Source organism: Corapipo altera, unplaced genomic scaffold (assembly GCF_003945725.1).
Source record: "Corapipo altera isolate COAL_440 unplaced genomic scaffold, ASM394572v1 333, whole genome shotgun sequence".
NCBI lineage: Eukaryota > Metazoa > Chordata > Aves > Passeriformes > Pipridae > Corapipo > Corapipo altera.
In genome coordinates, this window is record NW_020885159.1 from 8,001 (window position 1) to 28,137 (window position 20,137).

General features: G+C 57.0%; 3 protein-coding genes across 3 annotated transcripts; all 3 read left to right on the plus strand.

Annotated features, from left to right (window-relative positions):
• Positions 1-807: 807 nt before the first annotated feature.
• SZRD1 (SUZ RNA binding domain containing 1) lies at positions 808-5,610 on the plus strand (the record flags this gene model as incomplete). The annotated part of the gene is made up of 5 exons (XM_027631044.1): positions 808-940; positions 1,061-1,115; positions 1,336-1,413; positions 2,024-2,278; positions 3,632-5,610. Coding segments are annotated over 5 exons (624 nt in total), but the record flags the coding sequence as incomplete, so codon positions are not given.
• Positions 5,611-6,926: 1,316 nt separating this feature from the next.
• Positions 6,927-11,935, plus strand: NECAP2 (NECAP endocytosis associated 2). The gene is made up of 8 exons (XM_027631051.1): positions 6,927-7,133; positions 7,897-7,997; positions 8,076-8,180; positions 9,360-9,441; positions 9,881-9,983; positions 10,332-10,491; positions 10,601-10,682; positions 11,082-11,935. The coding sequence occupies exons 1-8, from the start codon at positions 7,036-7,038 to the stop codon at positions 11,128-11,130; spliced, it is 780 nt and encodes a 259-aa protein (XP_027486852.1). The 5' UTR covers positions 6,927-7,035; the 3' UTR covers positions 11,131-11,935.
• A 1,102-nt stretch (positions 11,936-13,037) lies between these two features.
• On the plus strand, positions 13,038-19,688 carry CROCC (ciliary rootlet coiled-coil, rootletin). The gene is made up of 11 exons (XM_027631055.1): positions 13,038-13,151; positions 15,169-15,308; positions 16,400-16,585; positions 16,698-16,781; positions 16,861-16,952; positions 17,510-17,675; positions 18,809-18,915; positions 18,999-19,205; positions 19,293-19,389; positions 19,464-19,587; positions 19,672-19,688. The coding sequence occupies exons 2-11, from the start codon at positions 15,174-15,176 to the stop codon at positions 19,686-19,688; spliced, it is 1,215 nt and encodes a 404-aa protein (XP_027486856.1). The 5' UTR covers positions 13,038-13,151; positions 15,169-15,173.
• The last annotated feature ends 449 nt before the right edge of the window (positions 19,689-20,137 follow it).

Genomic DNA, 20,137 nt, shown 5'->3' on the forward strand with positions numbered 1-20,137 from the left:
CCAGTTCCTTTGCCGGGCCGTGCCCGCCACGGTCTGTGCTGGCAGGGACAGCTCCCATGGCTTTTTGGGGAAGCAAACAGGCCTCAAAGTAGGGCAGCTGCATCCTGCCAAAAGCTTGGAATTTCCTTCAGTATTGCCAGTTATCAGCTGGCAAAACCAGGACACTCTCAGGTCGCTTCTCCTCCCTCCCTGGTGATTAAATAAAACACAAAGAGCTATTTTGGAGCCTCTTTTCACGGGATCTAAAAATACCGCTGGGGTTGGGGCAGGTCACCTGGAGAAGGGTTGGAACTTGGCTCTGTTCTCCTCTTCAGCCAAGAGTCTCTCTGTAATCCCTTGGATTGCAACACCCCAACACCTTTGCTGGGTTGATTCCAGCCTGGGACAGAGTTGCTCAGATCCTGGTGCTCCGGGGTGGGAACGCGTCCTGCCGTGGGTGACTCGGCAGCCAAGGGCAGGAGCAGCTCAGCTGGGCTCGGATCCACTCCAGCAGCTCCCTGCCTGCGTGTGGGGCAGGGCAGGGACTTCTCCTGACTTCAGGGGCAGGAATGTGGCCCTGCTGGCCAGTCCTCTGCATGGCTGCAGGCTCCAGGCTCAGCTCCCGGCTGGAATCAGGCCTGTGGGTCACTCCCTGGGCTACTTCTCTGCCCAGGAGGTTTAACACAGGTTCCTACTGGGATCTGGGAATACCCTGCTGTGTAATCCCATTTTTTAACCCAAAATAGAGCTTTTTTGGCCACCTGAAGTACTTAAAGTGAGCAATGAGGGCATCAGGCCACGATCCTCCGGATGCTCGGCCTGCTGTAGGTGTACTCCTGGTTACAGGAAAATGGATGTGGTGCTTTACTTTTCTCTTGGAATATCCGCACTGGCTTTGCTTTTCCTTGCCTCTTTATTCCCAAGTCATCCTGGGATGGAATCACACCCTCCCTACCCCCAGTACAGATACAGAAGAGTGACATTAAATCTGTGCTCAGCCAGGCTAAAACTCCCACCTCTGGGATAAGACTGGGCTTTATTTGATTCAATCCATCACACTCCCATCTCTCTCTCCATCTTTTCCAGGAAATAGACAGGCGGCTGGAGAAGAAGCTGAAGATCACACAGAAGGAAAGGTAACACCGCCGTGGGGTCGGTGGAATCCTGGTTTTCCTGAGGTGCCGTTGGACAGCTGGAGGCCCAGGGAGTGGGAACAGCGGGAAAACGGCTTCAGACTGAGCAGGGAGCACTGGGTTGGAGTTGAGGATTAGGGAATCCCTGTATCCGTGCCACTGGATGGCCCTTGGGACCCACAGCAGGGCAGCAAAAAGCTTCCTGAGAGTGATTTTATTTCAGAGCCGGGTCTTCCAGACGGGATGTAGCTACAGCTTTGGGGAAGCCTTGTAAGAAAAAGCCTCTCCCAGGAAGAAATGGGTGAGTCAGGTAATCCCGGCTCCTGGCCCTCAGTGGACTTGCCTTGTCTTGCATCAGGGAGACTTTCTTTTCCTGCTTCCTTTGGCTGAGGGTGGGGAGGGGTGTTATTGCCTCCTGCCAGAGGGGTTTCTACTCACTGCTGACAGCTCTTGTTGTTGGATTTTTTTCCGCTTTGATTGTCACAAGATTAATTCTCTGGGAATTCTGTGCAGAAAAGGGACTATAAAAATAATCTGATGGTGAGAGGGGTTGTGAGGAGTGAAGTGGCAGGGCTGGAGTGAAGGCTGGGTATCCTGGTGAGTGAGCCCTGACACTCCTTGCAGGGAATGAAATCAAGGTGCTTGTACCAACATCTTTGACTGCAAATGCTAACCCAGTGTTTGTTCCCTTCCCTTCGGGGGAGTTTGATGATGTCAAACGCAGCAGGGCCTGATTTTCCATCCCTTTCCCAGCTAATCTGCTGCTCCAGTTTAGGGTTACAAATATAACGAGCTCTTTAATTACTCCAGGCTGCCATTAATCACAGGAATGGCATCTGCCCACCAGGAATTCACACGGGGAGCAGGAAAAAAACCCCCAACTCCCAACCCAATGTTTTTGTTTCAAACAGTAGAAAGTCCAAATCTCCTCCCAAAGTGCCGATCGTGATCCAGGACGACAGCCTTCCCTCGGGGCCTCCCCCCCAGATCCGCATCCTCAAGAGGCCCACGACCAACGGCGTCCTCAGCACGCCCAACTCGGCCAGCCGCCCAGCCTTCCCGGTGAAATCCCTGGCACAGAGGGAGGCGGAGTACGCCGAGGCCAGGAAACGCATCCTGGGCAGCGCCAGCCCCGAGGAGGAGCAGGAGAAGCCGATCCTGGACAGGTGAGAGCGGCCCCGGGTGCTCCTTGGGAATTCCTGCCTGGCGGAGCTCAGGGATGAGCTCCTTGGAGAGCAGAGCGAGGAGCAGGGAGGGAGCAGTGCTCTGTCAGCAAAGTCTCCACTAGGTGGGAGTGGAGGGAAGTGGAAGTGCCTGATAAGGCCATAAATCATGGAATTATTAAGGCTGGAAAAGCCGTCCCAGATCATCAAGACCGACCATTAACCCAGCACTGTGGTCACCACATGTCCCCAGATGCCACATCCACACACCTTTGGAACAGTTCCAGGGGTGGGGACTCCACTGCCTCCCTGGGCAGCCCCTGCCAAGGCCTGACCACCCTTTCCATGGAGAAATTCCTGCTGATGTCCAACCTGAGCCTCCCCTGGCACAGTTGGAGGCTGTTCCCTCTCCTCCTGTCCCTTGTTCCCTGGAAGCAGAGCCCGACCCCCCCCCCCGGCTCCCCCCTCCTGTCAGGGAGTTGCAGAGCCAGAAGGTCCCCCCTGAGCCTCCTTTTCTCCAGGCTGAGCCCCCCCAGCTCCCTCAGCCCCTCCTGCTGCTCCAGCCCCTTCCCAGCTCCGTTCCCTTCCCTGTACACGCTCCAGCCCCTCTGGATCCTCCTTGTCTGGAGGGTCCCAGTGGTGCCCCCGGGGCTGGAGGTGCCCCGGCCGTGCCCGGTGCAGCCGTGGGATGATCTGAGCACCTTGGAAGAGCAGGCCGGGGGTGTAGAGAGCAGGGAGGGCACCCCGAGTCATCCTCATAGAATCATGGAATGGGTTGGGTTGGAAAGGACCTTAAAGCCCATCCAGTGCCACCTCCTGCCATGGGCAGGGACACCTTCCACCAGCCCAGGTTGCTCCAGGCCCCGTCCAGCCTGGCCTTGGACACTCCCAGGGATGGGGCAGCCACAGCTTCTCTGGGCACCCTGTGCCAGGGCCTCACCACCCTCAGAGGGAAGGATTCCTTTCCAGTATCCCATCTATCCCTGCCCTCTGGCAGTGGGAAGCCATTCCCTGTGTCCTGTCTCTCCAGGCCCTTGTCCAAAGTCCCTCTCCAGCTCTCTTGGAGCCCCTTTAGTCTCTGGAAGGGGCTCTAAGCTCCTGGAGCTTCTCTCCTCCAGGCCGATCAATCCCAATTCTTTCATCCTTTCCCCATCTCAGAGCTGCTCCATCCCTCTGATCCCCTTGGTGGCTCCTCTGGATTGGCTCCAGCAGCTCCACGTCCTCCCTTGCTGGGAAGCACGTGCCGATATTCCCGTGTCAGTGCGCTCCCCCCTCAGCAGGCGCCTGGGGCTTTGCCGAGGGCACACGGAATTCCACCCCGCGTTCCCTGCGGCTCTGACCCCTCTCTCCCTGCAGGCCCACCCGGATCTCGCAGCCGGAGGACACCCGACAGCCCAACAATGTGATCCGGCAGCCGCTGGGCCCCGATGGCTCCCAGGGCTTCAAGCAGCGCAGATAAAGGCGGATGTGCCGCGGTTCCGCCGTTCCGGAAAGCCGGGCCCCCGGCACGGACACACGGACCTGGGCAAGGGGGACTCCCGGCATGATTTGCACTGTGACCCCTTCGCTCTGCCCACTGTGACCTTCAGCCCCACGCACTGTGACCTCCCCTCTGCACCCACTGTGAGCAGCGATCCCGAGGGCTGTCCCGAGGATCCAGCGGGAGAAGGAGGGGGGTGCCGGACTCGGGCACCAGGAGCTGCGTGTGCCGCTCGGGTCAGGGCTGGCACCAGCAATAACGTTTGTTGTACTCGAAACCCTGGCATTTAAGGAAAAAAAAAGATGGGAAGTGTCCCCAGCCACGCATGTTGTCCTCATCACTTCCAGAGCAAGTTCTGTTTCCGAGGATTTTGGGTTCTTCTGTTTGATTTTCTGTTTGTTTTCTCTGTCTGGGATCGGCCGAGTGCGTGGGAAGGGTTTGACCTGTTTGTGTTAATCCACAGAGGTAGTTCAGTGTTCCCAAAGGAATTCCAATGGATTTCTGTGAGTTGAGTGGCTCAGGGTTGACAAGCTCTTGCTTCTCCTTCCGAAGAATTGGACTCCTGGATCCCCCGGGATACCTCGGAGCCAGACCTGGTCCACGCCTCGCTCCTGTGCAAGCTCGGCTCCCTTTTCCTGCTGCTTTGAGGAAAAGCTTAAAACACCCCTTGGTTGGCTCTTTTGTGTCTTGGGGAGAAGGGAATGTGGAGTGATCCCGTGAAAATTCCTGCTACCTGGCCACAGAGGGCCAGGCAGTGAAGAATTTGGGATATGTGGTGAGGAGGAGAATATCCTGGAACGCAGAGCGGGATGTCCAGAGGGTCCAACCCCGCAGGGACGGTACGAGCTGCGTTTGCCTCCCGGAATTCCAGACACTGGGAACAAATCCAGCCTTGGAGAGAGCCTGGATGATCCCTCCATCTTCAGGAAAGGGATTGTCCTCCTCCAGCTCCCGGGAAGAGGCCAGGGAGCCGGTGCTCCACAAGAACAGGGATGTTCCCCCCTGGATGAAGCTGAATATCAAGGGATGAGATGAACACTAAATGCTGCTCTCGGAGGGGAACTGGAATTCCCTGTGTGGTTCCCGGTGGATTCCCAGCAGATTCCCGGGGTCTGGGTGCTGCCTTCAGTAGGTTCAAGGGTGAACAAGCCAGTCCTGACGTGGTGTCTGTGCAGGGCAGCACTTCCTGCATGGAAATACGGCTTAAATCCCACAGGAACGGGAAAAGAAAAACTACCTGTGCATCCCACGGATCCGCCGGAGCTCAGTGAGCTCCTTAAGGCCGATTGCAGGTGGGGCAGGATTCCCTCGGGATTCCCCCGGGATCCCCAGCCCCCAGTGGTTCGGGGGGTCTCAGTTTTCCCCCCGGCTGGTGGTTGGGATGAGCTCCGGGGGGAGCGGGAGGAGAGAAGGACGTCAGCAATAACCGCAGTCACCGCGCCTTTCCTTAACTATTCCCCCAAACCCCACCGAACAGCCAAAAAACCCCAAACCCCCCGGCTCCCGGTGGGGCTGGGCAGTGTTCAGCCACTGCCTCCTCCAGCACCGGAATCTCCGTGTCCGGCACCGAAATTCCATCCCCGGCACCGAAATCTCCCTTTTCCGGCACCGAAATGTCCTTTTCCAGCACCGAGATCTCCTTCTCCGCCCCGGACTCCTCCCGGCCGCTCCATCCCGGTGCCCAGGATACGTCCCGCCCGCGGGCAGGGCTCGGCGTTCCTGCGGGAAGCGCCCGCGTCCCGAGGAGGGCAGGAGGGACACGGTACCCGCGTGTTTGCGCCCCACAAACGTTGCGCCGGAGAGAAAAACGTTTTATAAATTGTATTTTAAATAAATGTCTTTAAACTTTTAAGGACTTTCGGTTCTCCCTCTTTTGTTCCTCTCGGGGCCCGAGCTCAGAATCCGTCGGGAAGGGAAAAGCTGGGAGGAATGTGGGTGGGTTTGAGCCAAAGGAGGGGGGATTTTGCTCCGGTTTTAGGGTTGGTGGGAGATGTCCCGGGAGGGAGGATGTGGATCCAACTCTGGATGTGAGCAGGTGATTTTTAATTAATTAATTAATTAAATTAATTGTCTTGTTGCTTCATCCTGCGGCTGTTGTGCTCCATAACCTCTGGAAAAGGAGGAGGAGGCTGTGGAGGTGCCCAGGGCAGGAGGATTCCAGGAGCCCTGGAAGCTCCCACGGGCCCCCATTCCCTTGGAGTTCTGATTTTTAATTACTTTTAAGTTTATAATATATAAATAGTATATGACATAGTATAAGTAGATATAAATAAGTACATATAAATTTATATAAAACCAACTATATGCAAGTAAATATCTGCAAATATATAAAAATATGTACTAAAGTGTATAAAATATGTATAATATCTAATACAACAACATAATATACAATACAACATAAAATATATATTAATGTATATAATATATAATGTTATAAATATATGGGGGTTGTATATACAAATAAATATTGAAATAAATATATAATAGATGTAAATATATGAAATAAAAAGTATCTGTAAAGTATAAAATATGTATAATATACAAGATAGCATAGTACAACATATATAACATATATATTGATATATATAATGTTATAACATAACATAAATATATGGTGTTTGTATATATACAAATAAATATTGAAATAAATATATAATAGAGATATAAAATAAATATTTAAAATACTTTATGTCGACTTAGATATAAATATATAAAAATATATGTAGTATATATGTTATATTCAGTATATATTATATAATACTATACTATAAAATACTGTATTATATATTATATATAATAATATATAATTCTATATAGTAAAATAATATAGTATATATATAGTAATATATAATATTACGGTAGAATAGAATATATAGAATAGAATATATAGAATAGAATATATATATATAATTATATAAACAATTATTTTATGTATAAAATCCCACAAACCCCTGAATTTAGTGACTTGGAGCCGCAGAGCTCCAGGGAGAAGGGTCCAGGCCGGGACGTGGCCGCTGCCCCCCGGCCGAGCTGGTTCCCAGTTCCAGCAGCAAACTGGAACCAGCCCCCGCAGCGGGTCCTCCCGTCCGCCAGGGGGCGCCGCGGACGCGGAAGCGCCTCCCGGCGGCAGGTCCCGCCCGCGCTGGGGCGGCCGTGGAGGCGGCAGCGAGGGAGCAGCGAGGCGGCGGGACAGAGCGGCCCGGGGACAGAGCGGCTCCGGGACAGAGCGGCCCGGGGACAGAGCGGCCCGGGGACAGAGCGGCTCCGGGACGGGGCCGCGATGGCGGCGGAGCGGGAGGACTACGAGGCCGTGCTGTGCGTGAAGCCGGCGGTGCTCGTGTACCGCGTCCCGCCCAGGGCCTCCAACCGCGGCTACAGGTGCGGCCCGAGCCCGCCCCGAGCGGTGTCAGCGCCTCCGGGCGCGGGGGGGCTGCCCCTGCCCTCGGGCTGTGGGGAGTCCCCTCCCTGTGGGCTCTCGGGGTTCCCCCTGGCCGTGGGGTGGGGGGTCCCCTCCTCCTCATAAGGTGTTTGGGGGCAGCCCCTCCCTGTGGGGTTCGTGGGGGTCTCCTCTTCAGAGGGTGTTTGGGGTTCGCCCCTCGCTGTGGGGAGCGGGGTTATATAGACCCCATAAGATATTTGGGGTCTGCAACTCTCCGGGGGCAGCAAGAACTGCCCCCTGAGGTATCTCTGACCTTCAGAGGGTTTCTCTGCCCCCCCGGGGTATCCCTGTCCCCCATCCCCTCCCCACAGGGCTTGTCTCCATCCCCCCGGGTGTTTTGGGGTCCCCCTCCCATCAGTCCTGGACTAAAGTCCGTCCTGGCCCAGCCAGCCTGTGCCTGGCCCAGCCCAGCCCAGCAGAAGCTGCTTCTCTCCAAACCCCCGTGGAAAGGGAACTGAAACCTCCCGGGCCCTGCTTGCTGCTCCTCCCGAACCCAAACCCAGAAAGGGAACTGAAACCTCCCGTGCTGCGCTTGCTGCTCCCCCCGAACCCAAACCCAGCAGCTGCTCTGGGGGAAACGGGAGCTCTTGGGACAAACCCCCTCCTTCCCACCGCGGCTCCCCATCCCAGCTCCGAGGGGCCTTTGGGGGGCACTCGGGAGGCTCTGGGGGAGGCGGCTCAGACGCATTCCCTGTTTTCCAGAGCCGCGGAGTGGCAGCTGGACCAGCCGGCCTGGAGCGGGCGGCTGCGGATCACGGCCCGCGGCAGCACCGCCTTCATCCGCCTGGAGGACAAGACCTCGGGTGAGGGGCGAACCACGGATCCTGCGGGAATGTGCTGCCGTGCCCCGGAGTTATCCCGCTCCTGTCTCTCTTTTCCAGGGGAGCTCTTTGCCCAGGCACCTGTGGAGCAGTTCCCAGGAATTGCTGTGGAGAGCGTGACGGATTCCAGCAGATACTTCGTCATCCGGATCGAGGATGAGAATGGTGTGTCACCACAGACCTTGGGAAGGCTTCAGAGCCCTCCTTGCTCCTGCTTGGGAAGGATTCCTGCTTTCCAGGGCAGGATATTCCCTGTATAGGATGGCAAAGGGAGGAATTATTGTTTAGGAAGGATTCCTTATTTTGGGAAGGATTCCTGCTTTCCAGGGCAGGACATTCCCTGCCTAAGGTGGCAAAAGTAGGAATTGTTTGGAAAGGATTCCTGTTTTTAAGGGCTGATATTCCCTGAACAGGGTGGCAAAGGGAGAAATTATTGTTTGGGAAGGATTCCTCCTTTTGGGAAGAATTCCTGCTTTTCAGTGCAAGATATTCTCTGTACAGGGTGGCAGAGGAAGGAATTATTGTCTGGGAGGGATTCCTCCTTTTGGGAAGGATTCCTGTTTTTAAGGGCTGATATTCCCTGCACAGGGTGGCAAATAGAGGAATTATTTGGGAAGGATTCCTGCTTTCCAGGGCAGGATATCCCTGCACAGGGTGGCAGAGGGAGGAACTCTCCCACTCCCACGCATCAGCAGGGCTCTGACCTTCACCAGGAACACAAACACTTGGATTTTCCTGCTCGGTGTGGGAGTGAGGGCACAGGATCCTCCCCGTGGTGCCAGCTCTGCTTTGTGTTCTCTTCCAAGGGGTTTTACACCAACGAGGTGAAATCCCTGGAGAAGGGAAGGGTTTGCAGTGACCTAATTGTGGCCTTCCCGTGCCTAAAGGGGCTCCAGGGAGATGGAGAGGGACTTGGGGCAAGGGATGGAGGGACAGGACAAGGGAATGGCTTCCCACTGCCAGAGGTCAGGGATAGATGGGAGATTGGGAAGGAATTCCTCCCTGTGAGGATGGGGAGGGGCTGGGATGGAATTCCCAGAGAAGCTGTAGCTGCCTCATCCCTGGGAGGGTCCAAGGCCAGCTTGGACGGGGCTTGGAGCATCCTGGGCTGGTGGGAGGTGTCCCTGCCCATGGCAGGGGGTGGGATGGGATGATCCTTAATGTCCTTTCCAACCCAAAGCATCCTGGGATTCTGTGATTCCGTGATCTCCAGTGCCATGGCTCAGGCTCCACAGTCCCAGCTTGCTGGAGCTGGCAGCAGGCACGAGGATGTGTGGGATGGACTATCCCATCCCTCCTCCTCTGCTGCTGTGCATTCCAGCCCCTATCCCTCCCCGTTCCCAGGCCGCCGGGCGTTCATCGGGGTCGGCTTCACAGACCGAGGGGACGCCTTCGACTTCAACGTGGCCCTGCAGGACCATTTCAAGTGAGTCTGTGCCTTTCCCGGCTCCTCAGCTCCAGTTTTGGCATGTGTCCCCCAGGAATGTCTGAGAAGTGGGCAGGTGTGGTGGGAAGAGCTGGGAACTCCTGTATCCCTACCCTCTGTATCAGCCGTGTTCCAAACTGGGCTTCTGAGCCCCAAAGGGGGCAAATTCCCTGATTGATTTCCCTCCTTCACATGCCACCTATAAGGAGGTGCCCCTGAGGGACTAGGATGCTGCTCCAGCTGCTGGGAATGGTGGGGTTTGGGGAGGGATGGCTGGAGGATCCGTGGGAATTGTCCCTGACGTGCCCTGGCAGGTGAGGTCTCGGGTCATGTCCGAAGCCTTTAAGGAGCTGCTGCCGGGCCCAGGGGATGATCCTGAGCAGGATTTGTCTGGGGGAGCCTGGTGACGTCTCCTTTTCCATGGATTTAATTCCCGCAGGTGGGTGAGGCAGCAGAGCGAGCTGGCCCGGCAGGACCCAGATCAGGGACCCAAACTGGATCTGGGATTCAAGGAAGGACAAACCATCAAACTCAACATTGCTGTGAGGGGCTTTTCCAGCTAATTCCAACCTCGGGTGGCACAAGAAAGCAGCGGCTTCTCCCCAAAATCCTCATGCAGGAGGAATGCTGGAGCAGAGCCCATTGGGATAATGCTGCCTGCAGGGATTTGCAGGTGGTTGTGTTACAATTCCTGGTTCCAGAACCGGGTCTATGGGATTTTTGGGCAAAAAAACCCACCCTTGGTGTGACCCCTTTGGGTGCACCAGCAGTGGGATATCCCAGCACCGCAGGATTTTATCCCCAAAATAAACCTGCTTGGCTTTGTGGGATTTGCTCCCCAGCTCTGGCTTTGATTGTGATCCCACCCAAAATTCCCACTCTTCTTTCAGAACATGAAGAAAAAAGAAGGAGCCACAGGAAACACCAGACCACGTCCTGCAGGGCCCGGGGGCCTGACTTTGCTCCCACCACCTCCCGGGGGGAAATCCTGCGGAGAGCGCCCGCCCTCCCTGCCCGGCCCCGCCCGGCTGCCGGGAACGCCCATCACAGGTCTGGGCTCGGCAGAGCCGGCAGGCTCCATGGAATCCATCGGAGCTGGGGGAATGCGGGAACAAGGGCAGGAAATAAGCCCTGGTGTTTGTGTTCTCTCTGCCCACAGACTCGGTGCTGGCCTGGCCTCAGCCCTCTGCTCCCGCTCCTCCCGCTGCCGACGCCTGGGGAGACTTTGCCAAAGCTTCGGGGTGAGCCTCGAGGGGCTTTGGGTGGGAGGGGGTGCCCCAAATCCCGCTGGTTTTGCTGGAAAACCTGCTGGGGTGGGGGCACTGCTCCACCCAGTCCCAACTTCGGGATTCAAAAGCAGCTCTGCCAGAGCTCCAGGAGCGTTTGGACAACGCTCGCAGGGACAGGGTGGGATTTTGGGGTGTCCTGGGCAGGGCCAGGGGTTGGACTGGGTGATCCTTGGGGGCCCTTCCAGCTCAGGACATTCTGTGGTTCTGTGGGGTGCAGATTCCCCGAGTTCAAGTCCATGGGCACTTCGTGCTCCAGGATAATTCTGAGGTGATCCTGGAGGACCCATTTGCTGCCTGGATGCCCTTTCCGGGTCTAAATCCCCTTTTTTCCCTGGTTTTCCCTCTCTCCAGATCAACTCCTAACCAGACTCAGGGGAACACTGGCTGGGTCCAGTTCTGAGCCCACATGGGTACTGGGATCCTCGGGATTCCTTTGGGACCAAAGAAGCAGCTTCAGGACACCTCACTCCTGCCCTTAAATCCTGCCTGGCATCAAAATGCTGGAATAAGTGCTGGAAAGAACCAACCACGTGCCTTAAAACACTCCACACACCTGTGCCTGCTGCATCCAGGGTCTGTTATTGTCCCCCTGGATCACGGGAGACCTTCTCCCTTGGGAAAAACCATCCAGTTCTTCCCCTCTCCTCCGTAACAAGGGGGTGCTTGGGGTCTCCTCAGAGACTTTCTCCTTGGTTTTTTGGGCTGGATAAATCCTTCCCTGGGCAAAGGAGCATCCTCCTGGAGACATCCCACCTCCCAGCTCCGCACAACGCCTGCCAAGATGCCGAATATCACCTTGGTTTTCTTCCTGAGCACTTACCTGGGATGTTGGGAAGCTCCAGCCGTGGTGTTTCCATGCTGAAATTCCTCATTTCTTACTCTGGGAAGTTTGCTTTATTCCTGCTCTCCTTTGAAGACAGGATTTTTTACTTCTTTCCATGGACTTTTCGTTAGGGACAGAACGGTCTCTTGGACAGAGCTGGGGCTGAGACTCCTCCCTAAACAAAGAAATATTTTCTTACCTATTTATATGAAGCCTTTTCCACGTATGAAATCCCACTCGTTTTTTTATTCAGTGCCTTGGATTTTCCTTTTCCAACTGGCTGACGGGCATTTTGCTTTCAGAGCTTTTCCCTGGGCCTGGCAGCAAAGCCAGGTGAGACTGGGACGCCTCAGAGTGAACAATAAAACGCTTTGGATGCCACGGTGGAATCTTTTCCTCCCCCGGGGCGGCTCGGGGGGACTGGGATGGGCTTCTGTGATTCCCTCTCCTTGGCGGTGCCAAGGAAACGGGAATGGGAACACGGGAACGGGATTGGCCGGGGAAGCACAACAGAACCTGTTGCTTAGCAGTGGTTTGCGCTTGGGAAGGTCGCCGGGAAAGGGAGGTGAGGGAGGAAATTGGGGGAAAAGGAGGGTTTTTGGGACACAAGTTCCCCGGGGGTGGGTGGGGGGGAATTTGAGGCAGCTCCCTCTTGGCTGCAGGGATCCAAGGCAACGTAAATCCTCAATCCCATCTGCCTGGTCCCGGTAATCCGGAGGAGAAAGGGCACTTTCCCTGGAGGGGGGATGGGAGAGAGGGTGGGAGACCCCCTGGAAAGCAGAACGTGGCTTGGGATGGGATCCATCCCTTGTTTCGGGAGCAGGGATGTCTCCAGCCCCCACTGGGGGCGAGTTTTGGGCTCGGATCGGGGGAAAAAAATCCTGAATTACCCGGGAGGGGGAACGTTGCTGCTCCAGAGGCGGCGGCGCGGGGAATCCTCCCGAGTCCCGGCACATTCCCACATCCCGGGGGAGGGTTTAAAGCTGGATCATTCCGAGTCCCGGCACATTCCCACATCCCGGGGGAGGGTTTAAAGCCGCTTCACCCCTTGGCAACCCCGGCTCGCTCCTCCCCGGAGCTTTTCCTGCCGGAGCGAACCCCGGGGCGTTAATGAGCTTAATGAGCGCCGGGGCTTAACGAGGGGAGCGGCTGCCTCTTCCCAAGGAGCTCCGTTCCCTGCTGGAATTCCCATCCCGCCGCCGAGCCGGGACTTTCCCACCCGTTTTGCCCGCGGAAAGCGCCGGGGGGTTGGTATCTGTTTATATTTTCCTTCATTTTCCTCCTTCTCGCCGAGAGCCTCGGGGTGGGTTTATTTCCAAAGCCCGGGAATGCCGAGGGATATTTTTGGAGGAGGATCGTGGAATGTTGGTGTCGGAGACGTTGGGACCCCCCCAGGAAGAGGAGGGTCCCCGCTCCCGCCGTCACGCAGGGAGGGGACGGCGGGATTTCGGGCTAATCCCGACCTCGCATCCGCTTTCCACTCCCAGGAAAGGGGTGGAAACAGCCCAAAATCCCAGGAAAAGGGAGGTCGGGACAAAGAGGCCGCGCCGAGGGGGTGCCGAGGGCAACTGGGATGCTCCGGGCAGCCCGAGGCTGAGGTGGGGTCCCCGAGTCCCCCCTCGCGCAGCCGCGGAGCGGGAGAGCGGCATCGGGAATGGGAATGGGAATGGGAATGGGAATGGGAATGGCACCGAGAGTGGCGCCCGGGCATCGGGGTTGGGATAAAGGGGCCTTTTGTGCTGGGATTTGGGGTCGCGGCGGCGAATCGGGGCGGGTTTGGGGCTGCGAATACAAACGCGCGGCGGTTTTGGGGGTCACGACTGGAAATCCTGCGGCGGTTTTGGGATCAGGAAGTGCCAAAATCTGCAGCAGTTTGGGGATTGTAACCGGGAATCTGCGGCTCTGGGATAAGGAACTGCAAACCTGCGGCGGGTTTGGGATCACAAACGGGAACGCGCGGAGCTTGGGGGATCACAAATGCGAATTTTGGGGCAGTTTTGGGATTGCGGCTGTAAATCTGCAGCACTTTTGGGGTCACAAACACAAAGTTTCAGTGATTTTGTGATTGCAGCTGGAAGTCTGTTGAGGTTTTGGGATCAAAAATGCAAATTTTGTGGCAGTTTTGGGATTGCAGCTGTAAATCTGCAGCACTTTTGTGATGCCAGCTGCAAATCTACAGCGGCTTCGGGATCACAAACAGGGATTTTTAGTGATTTTGGGACCCCAACTGTAAATCTGCAGCAGTTTTGTGATTGTAGCTGGAAATCTGTAGTTTTTGGGATCATATTTGCAGGTTTGTGGCAGTTTTGTGATTGCAACTATAAAACTGCAGTGGTTTTGTGATAGGAAGTGCAAATCTGCGGCGGGTTTGGGATCACAAACAGGGATTTGTAGAGATTTTGGGGTCACAAATGCAAATTTTGTGGCAGTTTTGGGACTGCAGCTGTAAATCTGCAGCATTGCAACTGGAAATGAGCAGTTTTGGGGATCATAAGTGCAATTTTGTGACAGTTTTCTGATTGCAATTATAAATCTGCAACGGGTTTTGTGATTTTAACTCCAGATCTGCCGCGGTTTGGGGATCACAAACAGGAATTTGCAGTGTTTGGGGATCATAAATGCAGATTTCTGACAGTTTTGGGATTGCAACTCTAAATGTGCAGTGGTTTTGCTGTCTGAAACAGGAATTTGCAGTGGTTTGGGGATAATAAATGCAAGTTTGGGATGGTTTTATGATCGCAACTCTAAATCTGCAGCGCTTCTTGATAGGAACTGCAAATCTGCAGCGGGTTTGGGATCACAAATGGGAATTTTTAGTGATTTTGGGATCCCAGCTGTAAATCTGCAGCATTTCTGTGATCCCAGCTGCAAATCTGTGGAGTTTTTGGCATCATTAAGTGCAAATTGGTGAAAGTTTTGTGATTGCAGCTACAAATCTGCAGTGGTTTCATGATCACAGACGTGATTTCGCAGCAGTTTTCGTGATCATAAATGTAAATTTTATGGCAGTTTGGTGATTGCAACTATAAATCTGCAGCACTTCTGTGATCCCAGCTGCAGATCTTAGTGGGTCTGGGGCCACAGGCAGGATTTGCAGCGGTTTTGGGATCATAAGTGTGAATTTGTGGCACTTTGGTGGTCACAGCTGCAACTCTGGTGCAGTTTTGCCGTCACAGATGTGACCCTGCAGCAGTTTGGGGATCCCAAACACGTTTGCGGCTGTTTTGCCATCACAGCTGCCGAGCTGCAGCCCTTTTGTGATGGATTTGCAGCGGTTTTGTGGTCCCAAACACAAATTTTCAGTGGTTCTGTGAGCGCAGCTCCGAGTCTGCAGTGGCTTTGGGGGTCTGAGCGTGGGTCTGAGTGTGGCAACTGCGAGTTTTCAGAGGCTTTGAGACCACAGCTGTGCATTTCCAGCAGTCCTTCCATCCCAAAGGGCATCCCTCGGCACGGCCAAGTTGTGGGAGGGAGGCGTTTCCAGCCCGGGGGGGTCAAACTGCTCCCGGAACGCGTGGGGGAGGTGCAGCCCCTTCCCGAGGGAACGAGGCAGCTCCGGGAGCAAAGGGGGCCTTGGCTCCGTCCCGGGGCTGGATCCCATCCAGCCCCATCCCGCAGGGGCCATGTCCTCGCTGCTGTCCCTCCAGGAGGAGAACAGGATCCTGCAGCAGGAGCTGTCCCGGGTGGAGGATCTGCTGGCCCAGAGCCGGGCGGAGCGCGATGAGTTGGCCATCAAGTACAACGCCATCAGCGAGAGGGTGGGGCACCAAACCCCGCCCTTCTGACCCCAAACCTCACCTTTGTGACCCCAAACCTGCCTTTCTGACCCCAAACCCACCTTTGTAACCCCAAATTCGCCCTTCTGACCCCAAACCCGCCCTTCTAACCCCAAACCCGCCCTTCTAACCCCAAACCTGCCCTTTTAACCCCAAACCTCATCTTTCTAACTCCAAACCTCACCTTTCTAACCCCAAACCTACCCTTCTAATCCCAAACTTGCCTTTTTAACCCCAAACCCACCTTTTTAACCCAAACCTCACCTTTCTAACCCCAACCCCCCCCTTTTAACCCCAACCTCCCCTTTTAATCCCACTCCCACCTTTTTAACCTCAAAGCTACGTTTTTAACCCCAAACCCCCCTTTCTAACCCCAGACCCAGGGCTGTACAACCCCCACCCTCGGCATTCCCTGCTCCCGGGCTGCCGTTGTGGTGGGAATTGCGGTGCCGGCATGTCCGGACCCATCCTGGCTCGCCAGGGCTTGTCCCATGGGAAGCACAAAGCATCTCCCTCCTCCCTCCCGGTTTTGTTGGTGCTGCCACTTTTTGGGAAGCAGCTCCCCCACCGGTGCATTCGGTGCATTCCTTTGCCAAGGAAACCGGGAATTCAAAAGGGCTTTGGCCCTTCCAGTGCTGAGAGCGGCTCCTGGGAGACCCGAATTGAGGGGGGGTTGGAATTTTGGAAGAAATCCCTCTGTCTGGGCCTGGTTATGAACAGAACCCCAACATCAGGAAAATATCCCCTGGGAATTGTCCCTCCCACCCTCGATCCATTGGGCACAGGCCGGGACAGGGCTTTGCTGAGCCCCCACACAGAGAGTTGGGTTAGTTTGGAAAGCACCCCCAAAACTTCCCATCCCTCCCCTCCCTGGGCATGCAAAGAGGGTGGGAAGCTGGGATTTGGGGGGGAAGGTGGAATTTGGGTGGGAAGGTGGGATTTGTTGGGGGCTTGGCTGTGGCTCTCCAGGATTTGCTGCGGGACCCCCCGGCTTTTCTGGGATGTGGTGAGTGACGCCCGGGGGTGCCGGGGGGTGCCAGGGGGTGCCAGCCCGTATCCCACCCCTCTCCCAGCTGGAGCAATCCCTGCGCACGGAGGCGGGAGAGCGGGAAGCGGCCGAGAGCCGGAGCCTGGCCCAGCACAACATCGAGCTCCGGAGGCTCCTGGAGGAGGAACAAGCCGCCTACAAGCGGAAGCTCCAGGCCTACCAGGAGGGGCAGCAGAGACAGGCCCAGCTCGTGCAGAAGCTCCAGGCCAAGGTAAATCCTTCCCGGGGGGAGCAGGGACAGCCTGGGAGCCCCCCCGGTGTCAGGCCCCCTGTGTCACCCCCCCGGTGTCACCCCCCCGGTGTCACCCCCTGTCCCCCCGCAGGTGCTGCAGTACAAGAAGAAATGTGGGGAAGTGGAGCAGCAGCTGCTGGAGAAGGCGACAGAGCTGGAGCAGGAGAGGCTGACGGTGAGGGAGGGGCCCTGGGGGATGTCCTGTCCCAAACCCCCCCCAGATCGAGGTGGTGGTGAGCGGGATGTTCCCACAGATCCAGCTGGATGCCAGCGGCTCCCAGCCGGAGGAGGAGAGCAGCAACGAGCTGGAGAACGCCCTGATCCGGCTGGAAGAGGAGCAGCAGAGGTGAGCGGGATCCCTGGAGGGATGGGGGGATTCCCAGGAGGGGGATGCTCCAGACACGGTGACCCCCCATCCCAGGAGCAGCAAAGGTGAGTGGGATCCTCAGGAAGGTGTGGGGATTGCCAGGAGGGGGATCCCCTCCATTTCCTCCATCCCAGGAGAGTAGAAGTGAGTGGGATCCTTGGGGAGGTTTGGGGATTCCCAGAGGGATGCTCCGACCATTCCACCCATCCCAGGAGCAGCAGAGGTGAATGGGATCCTTGGGTAGGTTTGGGGATTCCCAGGAGGGGGATCCCCTCCATCCCAAGAGCAGCAGAGGTGAGTGGGGATCCTTGGGAGTTGGGGAGATTTCCAGGGGGATGCTCCGGCCATTCCACCCATCCCAGGAGCAGCAGAGGTGAGCAGGATCCCTGGGGAAAATGTGGGAGTTCCTGGGGGGACGTTCCATCCATCCATCCATCTCCTCCCTCCCCATCCCAGAAGCAGCAGAGTGGGGGTCCCTGGGGAGGTGTGGGCATTCCCAGTGGGATGCTCCATGCGTCCCTGTGTCTCCATCCCAGGAGCAGCAGCCTGGTGCAGGTGAACTCGATGCTGAGGGAGCAGCTGGAACAGGCCAACGCGGCCAACGCGGCACTGAGCGAGGACATCCGGAAGCTCACGGCAGACTGGGCACGGAGCAGGGATGAGCTGGAGCAGAGGGAGGCCGAGTGGAGGCGCGAGGAGGAGGTCCGGGGGCCCTGGAATGTGGGGGGAGGCAGGGATCCGTCAGGGAGGGCTGTGAGGCAGAGGGATGTGGCTTGGAAAGGGATGCGGGGTCACAGAGAGGGATGGAGGGTCTTGTGGGACGTTCCGTTTGGGAGCGCAGGGGATGTGGCACGTGATGGGAAAGGGATATAATGCAGGGATGTATCATGGAAAGGGATGCAGGACCACTGGGAGGGATGTGGGACCACGGGGGATGCGGTAAAGAAAATTTGGGAGTGCAGGGGAGGTGGCACGTGATGGGGAGGGAATATGAGTCAGAGGGAAGCATCGTGGAAAGTCTCCGGGACCACCAGAAGGGGTGCAGGGTCATGGGGGATGTTATATGGAGAAGAATTTGGAAGTGCAGGGGATGTGTCTTGTGATGAGAAGGGGATATAATGCAGGGATGCCTCATGGAAAGGGATGCAGGACCACCTGGAGGGATGTGGGATGTTGCACGGGGAAGAATTTTGGGGGTGCAGGGGATGTGGCTTATTGTAGGAACGGGGCTATAATGTGGGGATACCTCATGGAAAGGGGTGCAGGACCAGCAGGAGGGATGGGGGACCATGAGGGCTGTGACATGGGAGGGGATGCAGGAGCACCAGGAGGGGTACAGGACTATGGGGGATGTTGCATGGAGAAGGCTTTGGGGGTGCAGGGGATGTGGCTTTTGGTGGGAAAGGAATATGAGTCAGAAGGAAGCATCATACAAAGTCTCCAGGACCACCTGGAGACTCCTGCCCCAGGAGGGGTGCAGGGTCATGGGGGATGTTGCCTGGAGAAGAACTTGGGGATGTGACACGTGATGGGAAGGGGCTGTGAGGCAGGAGGATGCAGGGATGCACCATGGAAAACGATACAGGACCACTAGGAGGGATGTGGGGGCACGGGGAATGCTGCACAGAGAAGGATTTGGGGGTACAGGGGACACGATGGGGAGGGGATGCCAGGCAGAGGGATGTGTCCCCATCCCTCTCTGTGCCCGAGGGAATTGGGGCGGGGGAGCGGCGCAGCACCGCGGGGTGATGGGCGTGGCCAGGGGGGATATTTGGGAATTTGGGGAGCGTGGTGGGTCTCCGAGCGGGCACCGACCCCCCTCCACCCTCCCGCAGTCCTTCAACGCCTACTTCAGCACGGAGCACAGCCGGCTCCTGACCCTCTGGAGGCAGGTGGTGGCTCTGCGGCGGCACTTCGGGGACATGAAATCCAGCACCGAGAGGTCAGCGGGGGATCCCGGCCGGGGGGGCGATCCCTGGGGGTTCCCGAGGGCCTCCGGCTGCCCCCCCGCATCTCCCCCCGCAGGGACCTGTCGGAGCTGGGCCACGAGATGTCCCGGGCGGGCCGCGCCGCCCACGCCGCCTGCCTGGCCCTGGGGGCCAACCTGCGCCTGGCCGAGAGCCAGGCGGGAGCGGCGCGGGAGCGGCGGGAGCTGCGCCTGGCACAGCTGGAGGAGCAGCTGGCGGCGCGGGCACGGGATGCCGACCTGGAGAAATCCGCCCTGGGAGCCAAGTAGGGAGGGTCCGGGGGGGTTCGGGGGTGGCGGGGGCGGCTGCGGGGACCGCGGCGCTTCCCGGCGCTTCCCGGCGTGTGCCGCAGGCTGGAGGAGATGACGGCGGCGCTGGAGCGGCGGCGGGGCGAGGACGAGGAGAGGGAGCGGGCGGTGCAGGCGCTGACCCTGCAGCTGCGGGAGCTGGTGGGTGCGGCTCGGGGGCGCTGGGCGCGGGGGCTGAGCCGGGACCGGCCCCTGATGCCCGGGGGTGTTTCCAGGAGGCCGCGCGCGCCCGGGAGCCGCCGCCGGAGGAGGTGCAGGCGCTGCGCTCGGAGCTGGAGCTGCTCCGCCACACCCTGCACGACGTCACCCAGGTGCTGGGGACAGCCCGGCCCTGCCTCGGTTTCCCCTTTCCCACCTCAGTTTCCCTATCCCTTGACTCAGTTTCCCCCTTCCTTGACTCAGTTTCCCCCTTCCTTGACTCAGTTTCCCTCTTTCCTTGACTCAGTTTCTGCTTTCCTGTCTCAGTTTCCCCTTTCCCATCTCAGTTTTCCCATCCCTTGACTCTGCATCCCCCTTCCTCAGTTTCTGCTTTTCTTGACACAATTTCCCCTTTCCTTCACTCGTCTTCCCCTTCCTTCCCCACCTCAGTTTCCCCTTTCCCACCTCAGCTTCCCCATCCCATGACTCCATTTCCCCCTCTCTGCTTCAGTTTTTCCGTCCCTTGACTCAGTCCCCTTTTCCTGCCTCAGTTTTCCCTTTCACACCCGTTTCCCCTTCCCTTGATTCCATTTCCCTTATTTCAGTTTCCCCTTTCCCGCCTCAGTTTCCTCTTTCCTGCCTCTGTTTTCCCTTTCCCGCCTCAGTTTTCACTTTCCCACCTCTGTTTCCCCTTCCCTTGATTCCCTATCTCTTACCCTTTTCTCATTTCATTTCCCCCTTTCCCGCCTCG